At 46.1% G+C, this 19,222-nt stretch overlaps 3 protein-coding genes across 3 annotated transcripts; 2 read left to right on the top strand and 1 right to left on the bottom strand.

The window, feature by feature from the left end:
* Positions 1-698: 698 nt before the first annotated feature.
* On the bottom strand, positions 699-3,255 carry LOC136966363 (potassium-transporting ATPase subunit beta-like). The gene is made up of 7 exons (XM_067260861.1): positions 3,144-3,255; positions 2,156-2,284; positions 1,811-1,924; positions 1,418-1,623; positions 1,159-1,221; positions 981-1,073; positions 699-857 (listed from the first exon to the last, which is right to left on the bottom strand). Exons 1-7 carry the CDS (start codon positions 3,253-3,255, stop codon positions 699-701), a joined length of 876 nt encoding a protein of 291 aa, XP_067116962.1.
* Positions 3,256-4,706: 1,451 nt separating this feature from the next.
* On the top strand, positions 4,707-8,868 carry grk1a (G protein-coupled receptor kinase 1 a). Its single transcript, XM_067260327.1, has 7 exons — positions 4,707-5,408; positions 6,753-6,880; positions 7,045-7,202; positions 7,368-7,451; positions 7,739-7,863; positions 8,271-8,472; positions 8,576-8,868. Exons 1-7 carry the CDS (start codon positions 4,707-4,709, stop codon positions 8,866-8,868), a joined length of 1,692 nt encoding a protein of 563 aa, XP_067116428.1.
* A 1,968-nt stretch (positions 8,869-10,836) lies between these two features.
* Positions 10,837-18,390, top strand: LOC136966481 (transmembrane protein 255B). Its single transcript, XM_067260987.1, has 9 exons — positions 10,837-10,912; positions 11,305-11,447; positions 11,733-11,795; positions 15,875-15,964; positions 16,697-16,801; positions 17,417-17,502; positions 17,612-17,771; positions 17,917-18,060; positions 18,163-18,390. The coding sequence occupies exons 1-9, from the start codon at positions 10,837-10,839 to the stop codon at positions 18,388-18,390; spliced, it is 1,095 nt and encodes a 364-aa protein (XP_067117088.1).
* Positions 18,391-19,222: the final 832 nt, after the last annotated feature.

The raw sequence follows: 19,222 nt of genomic DNA, 5'->3' as shown, positions 1-19,222 counted from the left end.
GCTTGTCTAGGAGTTACTAATAGGCACTGTAAGGAATGTTGAAACACAGTCTATGCTCTTGGCCCAATCCATAACACAGAGAGAGAGAGAAAAAGAGAGAGAGTATGAGTTCTGTGTTCAACTCTGTGTCTGTGTACATGCTTGTGTGCGTACTCATCTATTGTGCGTGTAAGCTGATCACCAGCACAGACTCTGCAGTCAGCAGGAATATAAACAAACTCATCATCATTATCATCCTATTAGCACGTCAATCCCAGGGGACAGAGAAGCACACACAGTTCTCCATTCAGGAAACGTCCTGAAAATGTTGCATATTTCTGTACTTCAGTGAACCAAGACAACTTTTGGATTTATACATAATGTCTGTATTTTTACATTGTCTTCCTACTTCGTATACAATTTCATAATGAAACAAATCTATGTTAAAATTGTTAAAACTGTTAAAATCATTATAGCTTGCAAAGCATTCAGTATTACAGCATATATACCCAGTTTAACACAAATTTTAAATGTGCATTACTTTTGTACAAGTTCAAGTCATGCTTACATTAGGAAGTTACAGTACCCTCATAGTGTTTCTCATTAAGGTTTTGGTGGAAGCGTTGCCAGGTTAGGAAAAACCTCCCTTTTCCTTGTTTTATTCTTTACATATGGATGAGTGAGTTAGGCCATTCGAACACACATTTTCTAGTGTTGTCCTATCTTTCAGCCGTGAGGTAGAAGACCACCTTGCCTTCGTTGGGGTCGTGGATATTCTGGTAGGCGATGTTGTGGGCCTCCACCCGGCATTGGAGCTTGGCCGTCATGTGACCCACCAGACTGAAGCGGACCGCAACCAGAGGGTTGATGTAGGTGGGCTGGGGGTGGGAGAGGAGGGGGAGAGGATGGAGGGAACAGGAAAATAGGTGAGGTTTCTTCATGTTCACAATCACAATGTATAAATGGTATAGATTAGAAAGAGACCGTAGCCTTGAGTTTACCTGGGCCAGTTTGCCATAGTAGGGGAAGTAGGAGAGGTCTAGGGTTCCATTGGTGGGGAAGTACTCAATGTTCTCCACGTTTTCCTTTCCGCTCTGGTGGAATACACACACTCATGAGAGAGAGACCCAGAGTTGTTACGTGAACTGTAGCCGTGGCAGACATTAATCTCTTACTCACCAGCACAGTGCAGTTCACATGCGGGGGCATGCCTGTCCCATTGTTTGGGAGAAAGTTGATGACCTGGGGGAAACACAAAATCTTTCCCTTCACAATCTCTACTGTCACCATTTTGGAATCATTTGATGTGATTTGTGTGAATACTCCAGGAACCACGAATAAACTGTCAAGGGGAGGTCCGACTGTAATATAGTAGAATTAATGTTCCGTATATTAATGTGTTGCAAACATTTATTACAGTCTTGTTTCGTGAACGCACCCTGTTCATCTTAATAATGACGCAGGGCTTTGAGCTTTTGTAGCCAAAGGAGGTGTCATTCAGGCCGGAGCAGGGTCCCAGCATGCTCTGGGTGAAGGGACATGACCACTTGGTGTGATTCGGCGCCAGGAAATGGTCCTGTATGAAGTACTGGTCCTTGGTGCAGTTGTAGTGGTTTGTGTGCATCTGTATATCATCGTTGTAGGCTGAGAGAAACAGAGAGAAAAAGAGAGACAGAGAGGAGAAAAAGGGGGATAGTGGAAACAAGATTGAAGTAAATGAAATTGAACAAAGAAAAAAAGGGTCAGACACAATGGTATTTTATCATGGTATCCCTCTTACAGAACCATTACAACACTTAATCACAAACGGTGTGATTAACTCAATACTTACGGTGCAGGAAATGTTTGAGGCAGTTGGACTTCTTTGTCCAGCAAGATTTGTCTGACATATTGTAGGTGATCTCCACGTCATCCTCTCCATATGAATCTGGCCACACCATCACCCCTACACAGAGAGACAGAGAGAGAGAGAGAGAGAGAGAGAGAGAGAGAGAGAGAGAGATAGAGAGAGAGAGAGAGAGAGAGAGAGCGAGCACAGCAATCAGAGGGTGTGAGGGTAGGGGTGAAGCCAGTGGTCAATAATGACAAACCTGTACAAACCCATTTTGTGAGAGTGGTGATTAAATCTTTGGAGATCATGTTGTTGTATTATGCATCTGGTCTGTGTCTGGCCCACCTGGTGATATGAGTCGGTCTTGGTAGTCCGGGGTGTAGGGGCTCAGAGTGTACAACAGTACCCAAATGGCCAGACAGAACAGGCTGGTCATCACCACATAAAAGGCCACATAGTAAAGACTGATGTAGACTATAGAAGAGAAGGAGAGAGATGGAGTTACCAAAATACAGAGCCAAAAAATCCTGATCATCGTGTGGGCCAACAGATTATTTCTTTTTCAACACGTTCAGTACTTGAATATGTTGGTTATTGTGGCCTGCCTCACAATCTGTCCTTTAGTTGTCTATGTTTCATTCTGTAACCATGTAGAAGATTGTGGCAACCATGTGCCATCTGTGCTGGGTTCATGTCTGAGAGTCCAGTGGCTTCACTGAGGCTCTGCGGGGTTTCCAGTCATGGTTACATAGAGTGTAATAGTAAGTCTGTATTTACGATGGCAGGGCCAAGGTGCCCTCTCTGGGTTTGAGCAGGGGCTAATCTGACCATGAGATCAGTCAGAGGACGCTAGCTGACCACAGTCTCTCCTCCCTCAGAAACTACCCCTGTTATCTCTCCACCACCCTCCGCCAACCTCACTAATCTAATGTCCACACACTCAAACACGTTGGCACACCGTGATATCAGAATGTCAGGCCTCATTGTCGACCTGTGTCTCTACAGTGTGTGTGTGTGTGTGTGTGTGTGTGTGTGTGTGTGTGTGTGTGTGTGTGAGAGAGAGCTTAAACTGAAGATTTAGGGGAGATCATAAGTCTGTGGGTGACAACTCCAATTGCGCAGCCATTTATAACTGAGCATAAGGTTCTGAAACATTACTCAACACACCAACTCGTGTTTTAATGCTGTTTATCTCAGATCTTGGAAAGCCTGTAGGTGGATAGGGATTTGTTAACACCTGTCTGGACAGTCAAAGATGTGATGGCTAGTCAATATGTTGACAATAAATTGCATACTTAGACAATCTAAACATCTGCATACAAACTCTACCTACCCCATTTCACTGGTGTTCTGCCCATAAATGTCCCATTGTCAGAGTTCCAGACAAAGTGGCCAAAGTCTTCACAGCGCTGGCCGCAGGTCCTCTTCTCCTTCAGGGTGGCCATGGCGACGACCGGAGGGACGTGGGCAGAAGCGACGACCGCGAATCCTTCTCCAAAACACTGTGGTTTCCTAACCTGATGACAGTTCTACGTGAGGAACATATGAGGTTTCTCCACCGTGCGTCCTTCGCGTCTTCTCCGCTGATGTTTGAGCTGTTTTAGATCACTGAACCCTCTCACTATTCTACGGTCCTCAAGGTTCCGTTGTCTTGGTCCTCTCTCTCCTTCTCCTGTGCTCTTGCAACAAGACGTCCGTGATTTGGGACTGCTCATTTATAGCTGTTGATAAGGGCCCACTCCAGGCATGTACAGGTGAGTTACACGTCAGGGCCTGAGGGACATCTAGAGTGTGTCACCTTGAACAAGTCCCAAGATGGACGCAGTTTATAACGCGAATGACCCCTATGAACACCCAATGAAAGGTCAAAAGGATCATAAACCATGTCTTTTCAGACGGTTAATACTCGTATGACATGGCTCAAATCGAATCAATCAAATAAAACTTGAAGCAATTGTACTTTAATACCTTGGTAGTTTGTTTTCATTCTCTATAAGAGATATGGAAAAAATTGAAACAACCCTGTACACATGATTTAACTTTATTCATGCCACTGTATTGTAATTCTTCACACGTAAATCTTCACATTTTACTTTTGAGTGTAAGATTTGTCCCCTTTGAACCGATTGTGTTTAAATGGCAAAACTATACACAATGTCAGTCTCTGTTTGCATAACGGCTGCATGTTGTGGTGGTGTTACTAAGACATTTTCATTGAGATGAAGTTGTTCTTGTGATTCTCGTGGTCTAAGTTTACATTCAACACATTCCACTTCAGCCCACCACAGAAATCTATGACAAATGCTTCCCCTGTCTCTCTCTCTCTCTCTCTCTCTCTCCCTCTCTCTCTCTCTCTCTCTCTCTCTCTCTCTCTGTTACACAAACACTCACGCAGTCTTCCTCATTATCCAGTGTACTGTACACATAGGGGAAGGTATTATGGAGTTAGTGGATAAAGTCTTTAGGGAAAGGTGTTGAGTCAGGCGGATCTGTGTGTATGAGTGTGTATGCTGTGTGTGTGCACAAACAGTGTGTGTGAGTGGAAGGGGCTAAACCTCTGTCTCAGGTCTACCGCAGCCTCAGTCGTTGAATGCTTGCCGTCCTGTCTTTTCTGTGTTCAGCTCTGCAGGGGACAGACACACAGACGGATCCTCTCACTATTCTTCAACTGAATTATCCAATGTGGAGGAAACCCTAATCCCTGGCATTTCCTGTCAGGATTTTCATACAGTCTGTCCGTCTGTCTGTTTTTTCTGTCCCCCTCCCCCCCCCCCCCCCATTTTCACGAGGAAGGAATCTGGGGCTGGTCCTTACTGGTCCATACTACCCTAAACCTCTTCACGCCTTTTTTCACTGCAATTTATCATTGTTCATCTGACATTCCTCTTCGGCAGCCATGGATTTGGGTAGCCTGACCACGGTGGTGGCCAACTCGGCCTACATCTCAGCGCGCGGTAGCTTTGACGGCACCGCCAACCCCGCCGCCAACCGCGACAAGAAGTACCATGCCCGCCTCAAGCTGCCCCACATCACGGTGTGTGAGGGCCTCGGGGAGACTCTGGACCTGGGCTTCCAGAGCGTGTGTGTGGAGCAGCCCATCGGCAAGCGCCTGTTCCGGGAGTTCTTAGAGTCCAACAATGAATACAAAGGTCCATCTCGCCTGTGGAAGGATGTGGAGGAGTACAACCAGGCAGAGGACAAGGACCGCGCCAAGAAGGCGTCTAAGATCCTGTCACGCTACATGGAGCCCGACGCCAAGCTCTTCTGTCCCTTCCTGCCCGAGAACGGCATCACCAAGGTGAAGGAGAAGCACCAGGAGGCGTCCGACGACCTCTTCAATGAGACGCTGGCCAGCGTGCTAGACTTCCTCAAGGAGGTGCCTTTCACCTTCTTCCTGGAGAGCATGTACCTCAAGAGGTTCCTGCAGTGGAGGTGGCTGGAGATGCAGCCCATGGAGGAGGACTGGTTCCTGGACTTCCGCGTGCTGGGGAAGGGCGGCTTCGGGGAGGTGTCGGCCTGCCAGATGAAGGGCTCAGGGAAACTGTACGCCTGCAAGAAGCTCAACAAGAAGAGGCTGAAGAAGAGGAAAGGCTATGAGGTGAGACAGCTAGGAAATGAGGATCCTCTCTGATTCATATGCGGGGTGAGAGGAAATAAATGGTGGTGCAATTTGGTGGTGTATATTTTATTTAATTCTAATTCCACTTAGTACTGCTAGTTTATGTACCCTTAGTATAGATAGTCCACATATTTAAATTTTAGGTCCCTATATGTTTATTGTATGCACCTTCCTGCCAAAGCAAATTCCTTGTCTGTGCAAACTTCCATGGCGAATAAATCCCATTCTGATTCTGATTCAAAGCAGCCTGATAGTGAAGTTCCTAACAGTATTGTGGTGCAGTATGCATGAGAAGAAAGATGTGAGTACTTATTGTCACATCAAGGTAAAGGTCATTTGTTGCATGTTGTTTTACCTTATATATTAGGATTGTTATCCAAGTGTTGAATGGATTATAGGTTCAATTGTATCACATCCACAAGTTCTAGAATACATTTTTTACTGCAGTCGATCAGATCATCCAGATCATTTCTAGTGGATGATCAATGCTTAATAGATTAACATAAAGACTTACGTGGACAGGCACCTTGACCTTTATTAGAAAGTCACAGCTTTACAGATTAGGGATTTTATAGCACAACACTCAAGCGTGTTGCCTAATGTTCCCATAAACTCTTCACTGTACACTGACTTCCCTGCATTCCCTGTGACATTGATGATGAGAAATCTAAGCTGTAAAACATTGTCTGTGTGTAACGTAGAGTAGGAAAGGGTAGTGGCATGAAACTGCGATTACTGACGTGAAAACTGTTGTCACAAAAATGAATGGAAGATATCAGAATGTGACGGGTTTGGGAAGTGAAATGTTGAGTTTAGGTTAAAGATGGACTAAAATAAATTGCTGGACATGGTAAATAATGGAATAATGGTCTGTGACTATCCATGGCTGACCAAAGGCGAAAGGTACTCGGTATGAAGATGTATGACATGTCGACAGGTTTTCTTCTGATTGTAAAGGAGGTCCGTTCTTAATAAAAACACTGTACGTTTATTGGTGGTTTGTGTCAAGGTTACACACATGGGTAGAGATGCTGGACATAATTCCGACCTGGTTCCACCAGCAGATCAATTGATCATGCAGTGCCCAGGCTGATTAGACAGTGAAACTAATAGGTTCAGTAGCCCTCATAGCAGAACACAATGCACCTGTGGCTTACATCTTAAGCACCCAGCAGCGATTATTGAGATCCTTATTAAATGCTAAACACACCAAGCTGTGTTTATAAATGGAACAGATATGGGATGGATTTCGGTGTGGAGAGGATATTTGTTTCTGTGTGTTGACTGTCTGTGAACCATCCATGTTCTCCTCCTCTCCTCCAGGGGGCAATGGTGGAGAAGAGGATTCTGGCACGTGTCCACAGCAGATTCATTGTCTCCCTGGCCTATGCCTTCCAGACCAAGACTGAGCTCTGTCTGGTCATGACCATCATGAACGGAGGTGACCTGAGGTGAGGCGCACACATCCACGCCCACGCATTCAAGGACGTCAGTCACACTCAACCTGTACCCACAGCGGCAATCCCAAACCTACACAGATCTCTCTGAAAATGCAGACTTGTCCCACATCTCAAACTGAATGTATGTACTGTCCGTACCATGTGCATCTTCTCAGGTATCACATCTACAACGTGGATGAGAACAACCCAGGTTTTGACGAGGCCAGAGCTTGTTACTACGCAGCTCAGATCATCCAGGGCATGGAGCACCTCCACCAGAAGAGAATCATCTACAGAGACCTTAAACCTGAGAATGTGCTCCTAGATAATGAAGGTAAAATCAACAGATTGATATAGAACTCCAAACCACATACACACACACACACACACACACAAGCACACACGCATTGACTCTGCAACAGACTGAGACATGCTCAAAGGCCCAATAGTTACAGTATCTCTGACGTGTATTTACCGTTGTGCTGGTGTTTGCTCCCAGGTAACGTGCGTATCTCTGACCTTGGTTTGGCTGTGGAACTGGCGGACAACCAGGACAAGATCAAAGGCTATGCTGGAACCCCAGGTACAGTAGTGGCACACAGTGCCTGGCCCCTAGCTGCCATCAAGCCATTTGACCCCTACTGTCCTCCATTCATTTCGCATAAGCGGCCTACTTACAGTATGTGAGACTCGCTTCATACCGTGACCAGACAAATTGTCTATAAGTCAATATTAAGGGGCTCATACATGCCTAGTATCACCTCAGTTTTGCCTGCTAGGGCCAGGAGTTCCAAGAGATACGATGGCACTGACAATGCTGATGGGGTTGGCTGATAGTCTAATTAGATTTGTTGTGACCTTTGTCCTAAGGGTTCATGGCCCCTGAGCTGCTGAAGGGAGAGGAGTATGACTACTCTGTAGACTACTTCACCCTGGGGGTCACTCTGTTTGAGTTCCTCGCCGCCAAGGGCCCCTTCAGAAGCCGTGGAGAGAAGGTGATCCTAACCCCCCACCCCCCTCAACACTATAGTTTTACTCACCTTTTAATCAACATATGTGCTTTGCTTATATATATATATCTTTTCTCTCTGTCTTTTTCTAACTCTCTTTTTATACTCTATTATCTTGAGAACCTCATGGTTTAACACTTTCTTCAGTGGCTCAATCTTGCCTACATGTGGCAAGACACTGATACTGCAAATCATGTTTTAACGTTAGCAAACAAATCCAGACAAAATGTTGTCAAATGTTACCTACAGTTTAAAACTATGCATACAGTATGTATGTACATATATACTGTACATATACAATCATTGTACTGCGTATCACCATTAGATGCAATAGGGGAAATAAATGATTAGGTGAAAACTGGAACCTGGCTGTCTATCCATCGTTCATCCAGGTGGAGAACAAGGAGGTGAAGAAGCGCATCCTGAACGATCCGGTGACCTACCCAGAGAAGTTCAGCGAGAACGCCAAATCCATCTGTGAGGGCCTGCTGTGTAAGGCGGTAGACAAGAGGCTGGGCATCAAGAACGGCACATGTGACGAGATCCGGGCACACCCCTTCTTCAGCCAGATCAACTGGAGGAAGCTGGACGAGGGTGAGAGATCATGGCAGACATATCTACAACATTATTGAAGCCAAACCAACATATAAACACCAGTTTACTATTGATGGTTAACTACCATTTATTTCTCCTTTAGGAATCCTTCCACCGCCGTTCGTGCCCGACTCCAAGACAGTGTACGCCAAGGATCTGGACGATGTGGGCGCCTTCTCCACAGTGAAGGGCATCAACCTGGACGAACCTGACAATGTGTTCTTTGACGAGTTTGCTTCGGGGAACATTGCCATCCCCTGGCAGGAGGAGATGATCGAGACGGGGATCTACGGCGAGCTCAACGTGTGGGGGGACGGCGGCACGCTGCCCAACGACCTCCGCAGGGAGTCCATCCTGGAGCAGCCGCCCAAATCCTCCACCTGCTGCGTGTCATAAAAGAAGTAGGAAAAGGAAGATGTGGGATTGATATCCTGACTGCTCATTGGACGAGGGAGAGGGAGGGGGTTTGGTTGGAGGAGGGATACCAGGTGTGTTGACACCAATTACAACTCCTTTCATTTTTCAGATACTTGGTATACACAGATATGTGATTCTCATAATTCTTTCTTTTTTTGCTTTTCTCCAGCATATCATCTGCAAATCAATTACATTAAATAGTGCTTTGACAGTTTCTAAATGAATGCTCTGGTAACATATACACATATATGTGAAATGTTAGGGATTAAGAAAGCCATAAAAGCATGGCATGGTGTATTTGCAAGCTTTAAAGTTAAATCAAATGTGCTGCGATTCCAGTGTCCAGCTTTGTATTCCCATAATGAGGGATGACTCCATGGCTTATACTGCAGTGTTGGTCTCTAAGGACACAAGTCCTTTTTATTGCTTATTTTGCCTGTAGGACTCAACATCACTCCCTATTTTTCACATTAATTTAGATATTTTGGTAGTATTTTAAATATAATACAAAAGTATTGCTATCTGCAAGTATGTACTATTGTGCTTGGGTGTGTGTTTGTTTTGAGTGTAAATGAAGTTGTCATCTCATTCATAAGATATTTAGAAACGGGAGTCATCATGAACTGGTTTTATCCGTTTGTCAGGTGCAGTGACTGCCGTGCTCGCTCTTGTATCATCTCTCACAACTCACGTCATATTTCTCTCACATTGGTTTTATATGGGATATTAATTCAGATAGTGTAGCATCTTTTATGTGTCTGTTTTATTTTATGCTGTCCCTCAAGGTATTTGCATATAAATCTGACATAAGGAGTAGGCCTAGACTTAACATTGACTCTGACTTGATCATTATTTATACAACACTGTTAACACTAAATATGGAGTGATATTCCATATCACTCCATATTTAACAATTGTATAGGTTTTTTTATGTCATAACATTTTTTTTTTCTTGATGCAATGTTGAAAGTGGGTTGCTCTGAGGATTCTGATGAGATGGGGAGTTTCTGCTTTTATATTTCAGTTTGCTTTGCCACATGCTGCTATGCAAATTGATCCCTTACACAGGAATCTCTTGCAATACAGGGGTTTTAAACTGTTCTTTGTTCATAATTGTAAAGAAAAGCTGTTAGCTTGAGAAGCATTGATAACTCTGTAAATTATGTATATGTCATATAGATTATGTTTATGAACTCAAATAAATATTTTGCCATAAAAGCAACAAATAGCCTAGCTTTTTATATTTATGAAGATATGGGGCTAGACATTCTGAAGCGAAATCCTTATTTGGGTGATCAAACTAATTATCAAAGAAACTGTTCAGTTACAAGTAGGCTACCTTCCAGTGAAATGTATGATTTCACCATCCAATAAAGGTCTTCCCGTAGCGCAAATGTATCGATTGTTAGCTGGACATTGTTTAATTACTTTTCATCAAAATAGCGCATAGCCGAAACAAAATGAAAATAGTTTTGCTTCAAGTGCCAAGTAAATAAAAACAAAATTGTGCAACATTGTACTAACGATTTGTCACTGATATCATAAATTATTCATCGACAACGATGACTGCTGCTGCTTCTGTCAAAGCTCACCTCCCCTCGAGCCATCTACAGCATCTTCGTTTCAGTGGCCGAACGTCTTTGCAGTGTCAGGTTCTTAGAGTTGGTGTGAATTTCCCAACGTTGCCGTGTAAACTTTGTGTGCGACAGGACATACCATTACCCTTAAGGAGTGAACTAACTACGACACTTTTACGTTTGCTTTCAACCTGGGCTTTTTATTTCAGACGCGACAGGTGAAGGATTCCTAGAATTGGCGGAAGGATAACGTTACACACCTGCAGGCGCCGATATGCTGTAAAAGAAAGAAACAGACTTTACCTACTTGCACTATTGATCGTTTTGGTGAGCTATCTTTGGTCATTTCTTCAACCTTAGAGTTATCAGAATGCAGCAGCCCGCATCTCAACCAACAACAACCCCACCAACAGCAACAACAACAACAGATGTTTTGGACCCCACAGGTAAAACAATGTTTAAATTTTTTATGGCAGATAAGGTGCACTGTGTGTGACATTTTGATTGAGATTGTGGTGTGGTATAGCCTTACGACTACTTGCATAGCTCACTTTATTTACAGGGAAATATATGCTTGCTTCAGCTGTTTTGCCATATCAGCTCAAAGTTTATGGTCCAGGGTAAACTGCTGGGAAGATTGCTGGCAATGTGCACTTTAGGATACATTTTAATATGTTGCACATCTCAGATTGCACATTTTGTGTGTGTGTGTGTGTGTGTGTGTGTGTGTTACTTAGATATTGGGTACAATTATGCATCATCATCTCATTTAGTTCTGCCCCCCATCTCCTCTCTTTTTCTGTACTGTCCCCATCTAATCTCTCTCTCTCTCCCTCAGCCCAGTATGAGAAGCGTAAGAGGACGGCTCTCTGGGTCACCATCTCCCTGCTGGCTCTGTCTGTGGTGGTCCTAGTTGTGGGACTGCTGTCTGCCACACGTACGGGGAACGTGGCTGTAGCTGGGTACTACCCCGGCATTACAGTGAGTGACACATTCATTACAATAACTTACCCACTCCCCCCCCCCCCCCCCCCACACACACACACACACACAAATGATATTGATTCACATGATCGCACTCCTCAAGAGACAGGCATGGTACATCCTGAAAACAGCTCAAGCTTCTCTTTCGAACGCATGTACATTCTATTATTCATTTGATCCCTTCTCTTGTAACATGTTGAGCTTCCAGATCAGTGAAATACGCTTTCTCTCTCCCCCCCCCCCCCCCCCCGCCTCTGTATCTCCCCCACTTTATGTCCGCAGTTAAGTTTCGGAGCTTTCTTGGGGATTGTTGGTATCAACCTGCTTGAGAACCGAAGACCTATGGTGAGTTCCAAACACAGTCTCCTTCAGAACCTCCATTCAGCCTGAGTATCTTTGACCCCGACCCACAGACATGAAAGGGTGGATATCTGCAGGTCGAAAGTTACTAATAGATGGGTCTACTGAGTGGCTTCACTATCTATAGGGAAGTGATGAGTGTCAATATTTTAAGTCATTTTCGTTTTAAATGTGAAGGTTTTGTGAGGTTAGATAATGTGTTACATGACAAAGCACTCAAGGTGACTTACTTCTTTTGTTTTTAGTTTGTCGTTGTTATATTTATTCTTGGAACATGAATCTGATAAAGGCCTTCAGCAATTGAGGATTATGTTACCAACTTTGCAAATTTGCTAAACTGTTTATGGAAAATGGCCCCTTTAAATCAAACAGCAAATTAGATTATTGGGACATGGTAATGTCCTTTTGTTGTTCTTGCTTGGTTCCCCTGATTGGAAGTGGTCAGGGAAGTGAATATGATTGGCTCAGAGCTCAAGCGAGAACACAGGACATTGGATTAGCATTGGCAGCTGGCTGACAGAAAGGTTTCAAAGCGGGGACATTGAGTGCCACCATACACCGTAACCCTCCTGATGCATCACTGCCAGGCTTAGACTCAGTGAGTTAAAGTCTTGACCATACAGCCGAGAAACTGGTGAATCTCTTGGTGGGAGACGCCTTTCCAGAAGAACTAGGCTAATTCTGATTCCTGGAAACTTAATGAGTGAACTGAAGTCTAAGTAGTATCACTGGTATTGTTTTCTAGACACTTGAGAGCCCATATCTGCACTGGGTGGCATGAAGAGATACATGACACTGGTGCTGGAGGATGACTGAGACCTGGATTAAATAGAAACTAGTAACAATGTAGTTTCATTGACCCCATTTGGAAACGTTGAAACGTTGAAAATAGTTGTGCTGCATTATTGGATTCCCATCCAATACTGCCGTTTGGGGGAAGGCGGGGGCGTTCCACTGAATGAATTGTATGGGGGGAATTAAATCAAGTGCACCCCAAGTGTGTGATTGTACATGAGCCAAGGTAGGAGTTACTATGACACACTTGGGACCATTTGAACGTAGTGTATCCGACGACTTCCTAGCCTGCTGACACATCTGAGGATCCAAGCCTGCATACTGTGTGTGTCTGTGCTGTGTGTGTGTGTGGTGTGTGTGTGTGTGTGTGTCTGTGTGTGTGTGTGGTGTGTGTGTGTGTGTGTCTGTGTGTGTGTGTGTGTGTGTGTGTGTGTGTGTGTGTGTGGGTAGGTTAGTTATTTATTCAAAAGGTTTCCCGGGTATCATGTATCTGGCTACTCAGGTCACTATGTCCTTCTCTATAGTAGAACTATCTACACTTAGTAGGTCACTTGCCTGTAACTGTACCTTCCTATTATGGACAGTTCTGTGAGCATAGAGAAATGTATTGTATTGTCTTACTGTAAGATATTTTCCTGCAAATACCCTGTAGAGTTTCCTGTGATGCCACCCCCCCCCCCCCCAGCCCCTCCACCTCTCTCTCATATCACTAACAAACACTAACAAACAAATCCTAACACAAACACACACCCTGCCACACTTACCTGTCCCCATGGCAACGTGGCGAGCCCTCACGGAGGGTACTGACAGAATGTGTGTGTGATTTAGGGCTTGCTGTGTCTGCCTGCCTCCCCGGCATTGGTCCTAGTCTCCAGCATTAACATTTTATGACAAGGAGGCTGGCACACTTTGAGCTGCAGTGTACGTAACCAAGCTCTCTCTCTCTCTCTCTCTCTCTCTCTCTCTCTCTCTCTCTCTCTCTCCTCTCTCTCTCTCTCTCTCTCTCTCTCTCTCTCTCTCTCTTTGTCTCTCTCTCTCACACACACACACACACACAAAGAAAACACACACCTTTCTCTCCCTCATCTCTGTGGTCCGTGGTAAGCGGATAGGAGCCTGCCAAGGCATGTTTCACCTCATTAAAGAACAACTAGGAGTATCACGCTGCACATAAGAGATTCCATCCTCGAACTAACTAACTGACTTTGGTGTCACTTCCTGGTTCCCAGGGCCCCCTGGCCCCTGCTGGAGGACGTAAAGTGCTGCTCCACCTTGTAACACGACTTCAGAGGTAGATAAGGTCTGCTGTTGTTGCTTGTACAGAGATCAGGATCTCAGTCCCTTGTCCAGGGAAGTTTTGGGGGAAAATGTGCCACTGTAATGGCTGTTGGCTGGTGTTTCTCACACAACTAATAACGGACCATTTGTGTTTCTTTGCCTGGCACAGTAAGATCTTCAGGTGTCTCCCATGCTTTCTACAGAGGGGGCCAGAGTCTGTGTTTTAGACTGCCGTCCTCCTGGTAACCTTGCAGCCGGGGCAGAGGCCCACGGAAGGGTAGTCTATTACCCAGAGGGCCGTAGCGCGTGCAGACCTCATTACGGCCGTGTTCGAGGGAGCCTCGTTGATCACTTGACCACTCGGCAGTGTTTCGACCTTGAGTGTAGTCGTTCAGTCAGATGCAGCGCGGTGTGTCTCTCTTTTCCAGCTCCCTGTTTTTTTTTACATTTAAGTCTTCCGTCACTTCTTATTCTGTTCACCCTTTCGTTGCGTCACTGTGTTTCGGTTTTCTGCTCGCCCATCACCTCATCCCGTCATTACATCCACTTCTTGTCCCTTCAGCTCTCTTGCTAGTTCTCTCTCTTTCTCTCTGTCTCTCAATTTCTATCTCATCACCCCCCCCCCCCCCCCCCTCTCAATTTACATTTATAACATTCCGTCTTCCCGCTCCGGTTTGTTATGGGCTCTCTCTCCCTTCCCCTCTCCCTCGTCGTGCCTGGGTGTGGACGGTGGTGTGAGGGAGGCTTGGGGTGATAGCAGCAGTGGAGGTGCTGGCCGTGGTTTACGACCCGGCGGCTGGCGCTGAGGTCATCTGAACTAATGCCGCTGTCAGAGTCCATTGTCTCTGCAGCTCTATGCTGGGACTGTGCCGGTTTCCGATCCCTTTCTCTTTGTTTCACTCTCTCTCTCTCTCTCTTTCTTTTCCCTCGATTTCTCCCTCCCTCCGAAGGCCATAAAAGACGAATCATTTAAACTGTTAATGAAGTGGAGTGTCTGGAATACCAGGCAGACTGATGGGGAGACGACACACACCAGCGCGCGCACATGCACCTGTCAAGATCTGAGAGCTGGTGGGACAGTGTGGAAAAGGTCCGAGCAATCTGAGCAGTGTGTGTGTGTGTATGTGTGTGTGTCTCAGCCCCACCTGCAGCGGGTCAGAGGGTTGCCAGGTCTCAGTGGTGAAGAGGAACAGAAGGAGGAGAGGATGGCAATCAGCCCAGTCCTGCAGGGGAAATCAGGCAGGCAGTAAAAGACGCTCAACGTTCAGCTTTATGTTCACCCATCTGTGATCGTCCAGCAGGGTCTGCTGGGGTTTGAGGGGGTTCGGAGGGTTGAGAGTGTGTGCATGTGTGTGTGTGCACGTCTGCCAGTGGAAGGGCATGTAAACCACATTGTCACTCAATCAGTGTGTCTCATCTAGGGTGCAGTCTAAGTGCTAGTAGCAGGGCTTGATTAGACTGTCCTCATTACAGTGACTGATTAGGCAAACATTCTGACACAGATGGGCTCCTTGTTACTGTCACTAACGGTATCGATTGACTTAACTATAAGACACCCTTGTCCTCTATCCATGTCTTGCTCAAAGTAAGGTCTAGGTGTGGGGACACGCGTGTGTGTGGGTGTGAACGTGTGTGTCGGATCAGATTGGGGGAATGAGATTGACCTTCCTGATGTTAAGGGTCGTCCCTCTGGCCTGCTTTGACTTTTTGGACCGTAAATTCCCCATAAAGCGCATTCGGTTGACTGGGCCAGAAGCTGTACATTTCCTTTATTACCTCGGTTCTCATCCAGACACTGCAATCAGCGCACACTGCCAGGACTGGGAGAGACAAGGGCGTTTACGTAGCACTGTGTTAGTGTGCTTGTGCTTGTCTGTACTGAGGTGCTCTATCTACACATTCATAGAGAGAGCATTTACACTGTTTCCTCCTCCCTCCCTCCCTCCCTCCCTCCCTCCCTCCCTCCCTCCCTCCCTCCCTCCCTCCCTCAGCTCATTGCAGCCATCATCTTCATCAGCATCGGAGTCATCGCCTCCTTCTTCTGTGCCATCGTGGATGGAATCATCGCTGCAGAGTTTATTGTACGTACCCCCCCCCCCCCCCCCCACCGCCTCCCCCGATAACAACTCAAAGTAAAGGCCTCGACACAAACACAGACACACTGAAACACACACATGCACACACAACAACACACCCTCAGCCTGACATACAAATGACACCGGCACAGTGCTCATACTGTCCAAAAATATTAATCTTATCTCTCTCCCGCCGCCTTCTCTCTCCCTCGCACACACACACGGACCTCCTACCCAAGCTTTGGTAATGAAACTTTGCAGATACAATCAGGCAGAATTCTTGTTTGGTGTCCGTGGGTAACAACCCTTGTGACCACCCTGTCATCAATCAGGATGACGGTCAGACTAGACCAATCTATCTCCGAGCACACCTTGCAGAGCACCTGACAAACTGTAGCATAAACCCACAATGCATCACTGATTGAATAGCCCATAATATCCATCCCCTCTCTCCAAGAACCTAGCAATGCCAGATAAATGGAAATCATCCCACCATAGCAATCTACTTTACAATGTAGTTTTACCTCTATCACAGATATTAAGCCGTTCAGCTTTTTTTTTTACTTGCTTGTATAACTTGTACTGGTTTTCATTTTTCAACTTGTTCAAATATAATGAATCTATATACGCATTCATGTTCACACATAGGTCATTGACAATTGTTGAACCTTTTTGCTGTCCGCCTTTCTCTTTCTCATTTCCACACACACACACGCACGCACGCACACACACACACAGGACAGGAGGCCTTTGCTGGAGAACAGATGTGAATATTACGTCAGTGGGTCCGGCTATGCCTTCGACAACTACTACACTGAGGTGAGTCTATACACACACACACATGCATACTGCACATCATATATTTGATTTGTAGAGTATATGAGGTGCTTTTCAGACAAAATTTACATAATTATTGAACATTCAGTGAACATCATATGAAATATATTGTGCATGAAACCTTTAAAGGACTTGGGCTTACGGCTTTCAGAATAGTACAGGCCCTTACTTTAATTGGTCAAAGTTATGGCCCATATCTTACTCTTTGCAGACAGTTGCTATAAGCCTGAAGGAGATGTTGGGGTGAAGTAGGTTTTAAGCACTGCATGAGTTGGGGTAGTTATGGTTGATGATGCGTTACAGTCCTCCATGCTATAAGACCTGAAGCTGGTCATTGGGCTAGGTATCCCTCTAGTGGCACTAACATAGTACCACAGCAATGTCCTAAGAACACATTTCATACATTTCGATTCTATGTGACAGACTTACACTCCAGTGAATGCGTAAATCATTTCTATGTTTATTCTTTTCTGCCAACTGGCAGTGGATACATTGTCAAATTGCCGTAATGACAGGAACAGAGCATGCATTGTTGTGACTCCATATCAAGTTCAATGGCCTTTTGTAACAGTCGCAACTCTTCGGCCCTGCTCCTGTGTGCGTGCGCGGCTGGCTCTTTAGGTGGTGTGCCACTCCTTTAAAGACAAGTGTACGATGAGGGTGAAAAGCCACACCTGCTACTGCTGTGACCTGCACAACTGTGAGAGGTGAGCACTTCCTGCCTGGAGGTTTGACCCGTTGTAAGCCAATATGTTCTGTTATGTATGAAATCCATCTTTTATCAATGTATCCTTGTCCCTCCCTCCCTCCCTCCAGCCCAGACTACCACCAGCAGTACTATGAGTTCACAGGAGTGAACAGCTGCTGGGACGTGGTGCACCTGCACCGCCTGCTGTGGGCCTGCGTGGTGCTCAACGTGCTGGGCTTGTTCCTGGGGATCATCACTGCTGCCATCCTGGGAGCCTACAAGGACCTGGTGAAGACTCGTCCCCTCTGTCATGCTGTAAAAACACATACATGAATTTATACAGTGAATACACTACCGCACCTAAACACACTTTTGGGGATATCGTCCGGATGTGTGTGTGGTGAACTGTTTTACCGTTTATCATTTCTCTCAGAACCCAACGCCCCAGATGTCGCCCAGTCCAGCCGCTCCCCCCCATATCCTGTACAACCCCACCCAGCACATGTTGACGTACGCTGGCTTCTGTCCCTCTGGACAGGCCCTGCCTGCCTACCCCAACTACCCCATACCCATGCAGGTACCAATCCACAGCTGCCACTCTGCGCTGCTAACGACCCGTTCCCTCCGTCGAACATGAACATTAACCTCCCCCCCCCCCCCCTCCCTCTCTGTGTCTCAGCACCACAGCAGCTATCAGGCCCCGCTCACACCCCAGCTCAACCCCGAGGGGGGCCCCGCCTCCTCCTGCCCTTCTGAGGAGAGCATGCCCCCCTCCCAGGTCCCCAGCCAGCCCTCTTCTCAGGGGGGCTCCCAGGAGCCAGGGGGGTACATGCTGACCCCCAACGCCCCCATCCTCTATGGAACCTCCTACGGGCCCTTCGAGAAGCCCCCGCCCTACGCCCACTGAGAGAGCCCCGCCCCACGACCCCTGACCTCTCGGACCGGGGGAGGACGAAGGTGAGGCCCAGAACTAACCCCCTGCCCCCCCCCCCCCCCCCACCCCCCCCTTCCCTCACACACCTGCAGTGTTTGTGAGGCTGAGTGGATTGATGTGTGACGCAGTCCACTGATTGGTAATACCGGTGGGGTTTCCTCGACATCACTTCCACAATCAAATCCACTCAGACTGGCAAACACCAGGGAGGTACGGGCCAGGTGAACGGGTTAAGGGTTGTTTCTGGACCAGGCCAGAGATTGTAGCACAAGACACTTCCCGGGCACCTGATCGACCTAGACTAGACCACAGGAAGCCTGCAGACCGTAATAGCCACTCTTCCGTCTACTTGATTATATAGTGGTTAAGACATAGTGACTTTAATATTAAATGTGTTTGTTTATGAATCTATTAGCAGCAATATGCAAATGCTTTCCTCATACTCATTTAGAAACTTGAACTGCTCCTTACTCTTTGATGTCATATTTGTATTTGAGAAGTTTCTCTCCCTCCAGCCAGACTTTGGTCTGACTTTTAACCAGAGTATAATATATGTATCTAATTACACTAAGCTAGTCTGCTTAAGGTGAGTAGAATAGTGTGTACATAATCTAGTGCTTGACAATAGGCTTACTTTTACTATTCTTACAGTGTCTCAATTGTTGGATGATGGTCTGTTTTCCATAAGTACTGTATTATCTTGATCTGCAATCACTGAACAGTTGTCAGGACTTGGTCAAATCATGTATGTAAAAAATTTGGACCATACCGATTTCAAATGTTCTCATTGCAAGGTCTCCATAAT

This window comes from Osmerus mordax, chromosome 22, assembly GCF_038355195.1.
Source record: "Osmerus mordax isolate fOsmMor3 chromosome 22, fOsmMor3.pri, whole genome shotgun sequence".
NCBI classification, from domain to species: Eukaryota; Metazoa; Chordata; class Actinopteri; order Osmeriformes; family Osmeridae; genus Osmerus; species Osmerus mordax.
Note: the sequence above shows the minus strand (reverse complement) of the source record. Positions and strands in the feature narration are given on the sequence as shown.

Bases quoted from the DNA above. Each gene is read 5' to 3' on its own strand.
- grk1a (XM_067260327.1), top strand. From the start codon at position 4,707: ATGGATTTGGGTAGCCTGACCACGGTGGTGGCCAACTCGGCCTACATC. The intron at 7,203-7,367 runs GTAAAATCAACA...GTTTGCTCCCAG, and splicing joins TGTGCTCCTAGATAATGAAG to GTAACGTGCGTATCTCTGAC. The intron at 8,473-8,575 runs GTGAGAGATCAT...TTTCTCCTTTAG, and splicing joins CTGGAGGAAGCTGGACGAGG to GAATCCTTCCACCGCCGTTC.
- LOC136966481 (XM_067260987.1), top strand. From the start codon at position 10,837: ATGCAGCAGCCCGCATCTCAACCAACAACAACCCCACCAACAGCAACA. The intron at 15,965-16,696 runs GTACGTACCCCC...ACACACACACAG, and splicing joins TCATCGCTGCAGAGTTTATT to GACAGGAGGCCTTTGCTGGA. The intron at 18,061-18,162 runs GTACCAATCCAC...TCTGTGTCTCAG, and splicing joins ACTACCCCATACCCATGCAG to CACCACAGCAGCTATCAGGC.
- LOC136966363 (XM_067260861.1), bottom strand. From the start codon at position 3,255: ATGGCCACCCTGAAGGAGAAGAGGACCTGCGGCCAGCGCTGTGAAGAC. The intron at 2,285-3,143 runs GTAGGTAGAGTT...TCTCTTCTATAG, and splicing joins CAGAACACCAGTGAAATGGG to TCTACATCAGTCTTTACTAT. The intron at 1,222-1,417 runs GTGCGTTCACGA...TGTTTCCCCCAG, and splicing joins TCATTATTAAGATGAACAGG to GTCATCAACTTTCTCCCAAA.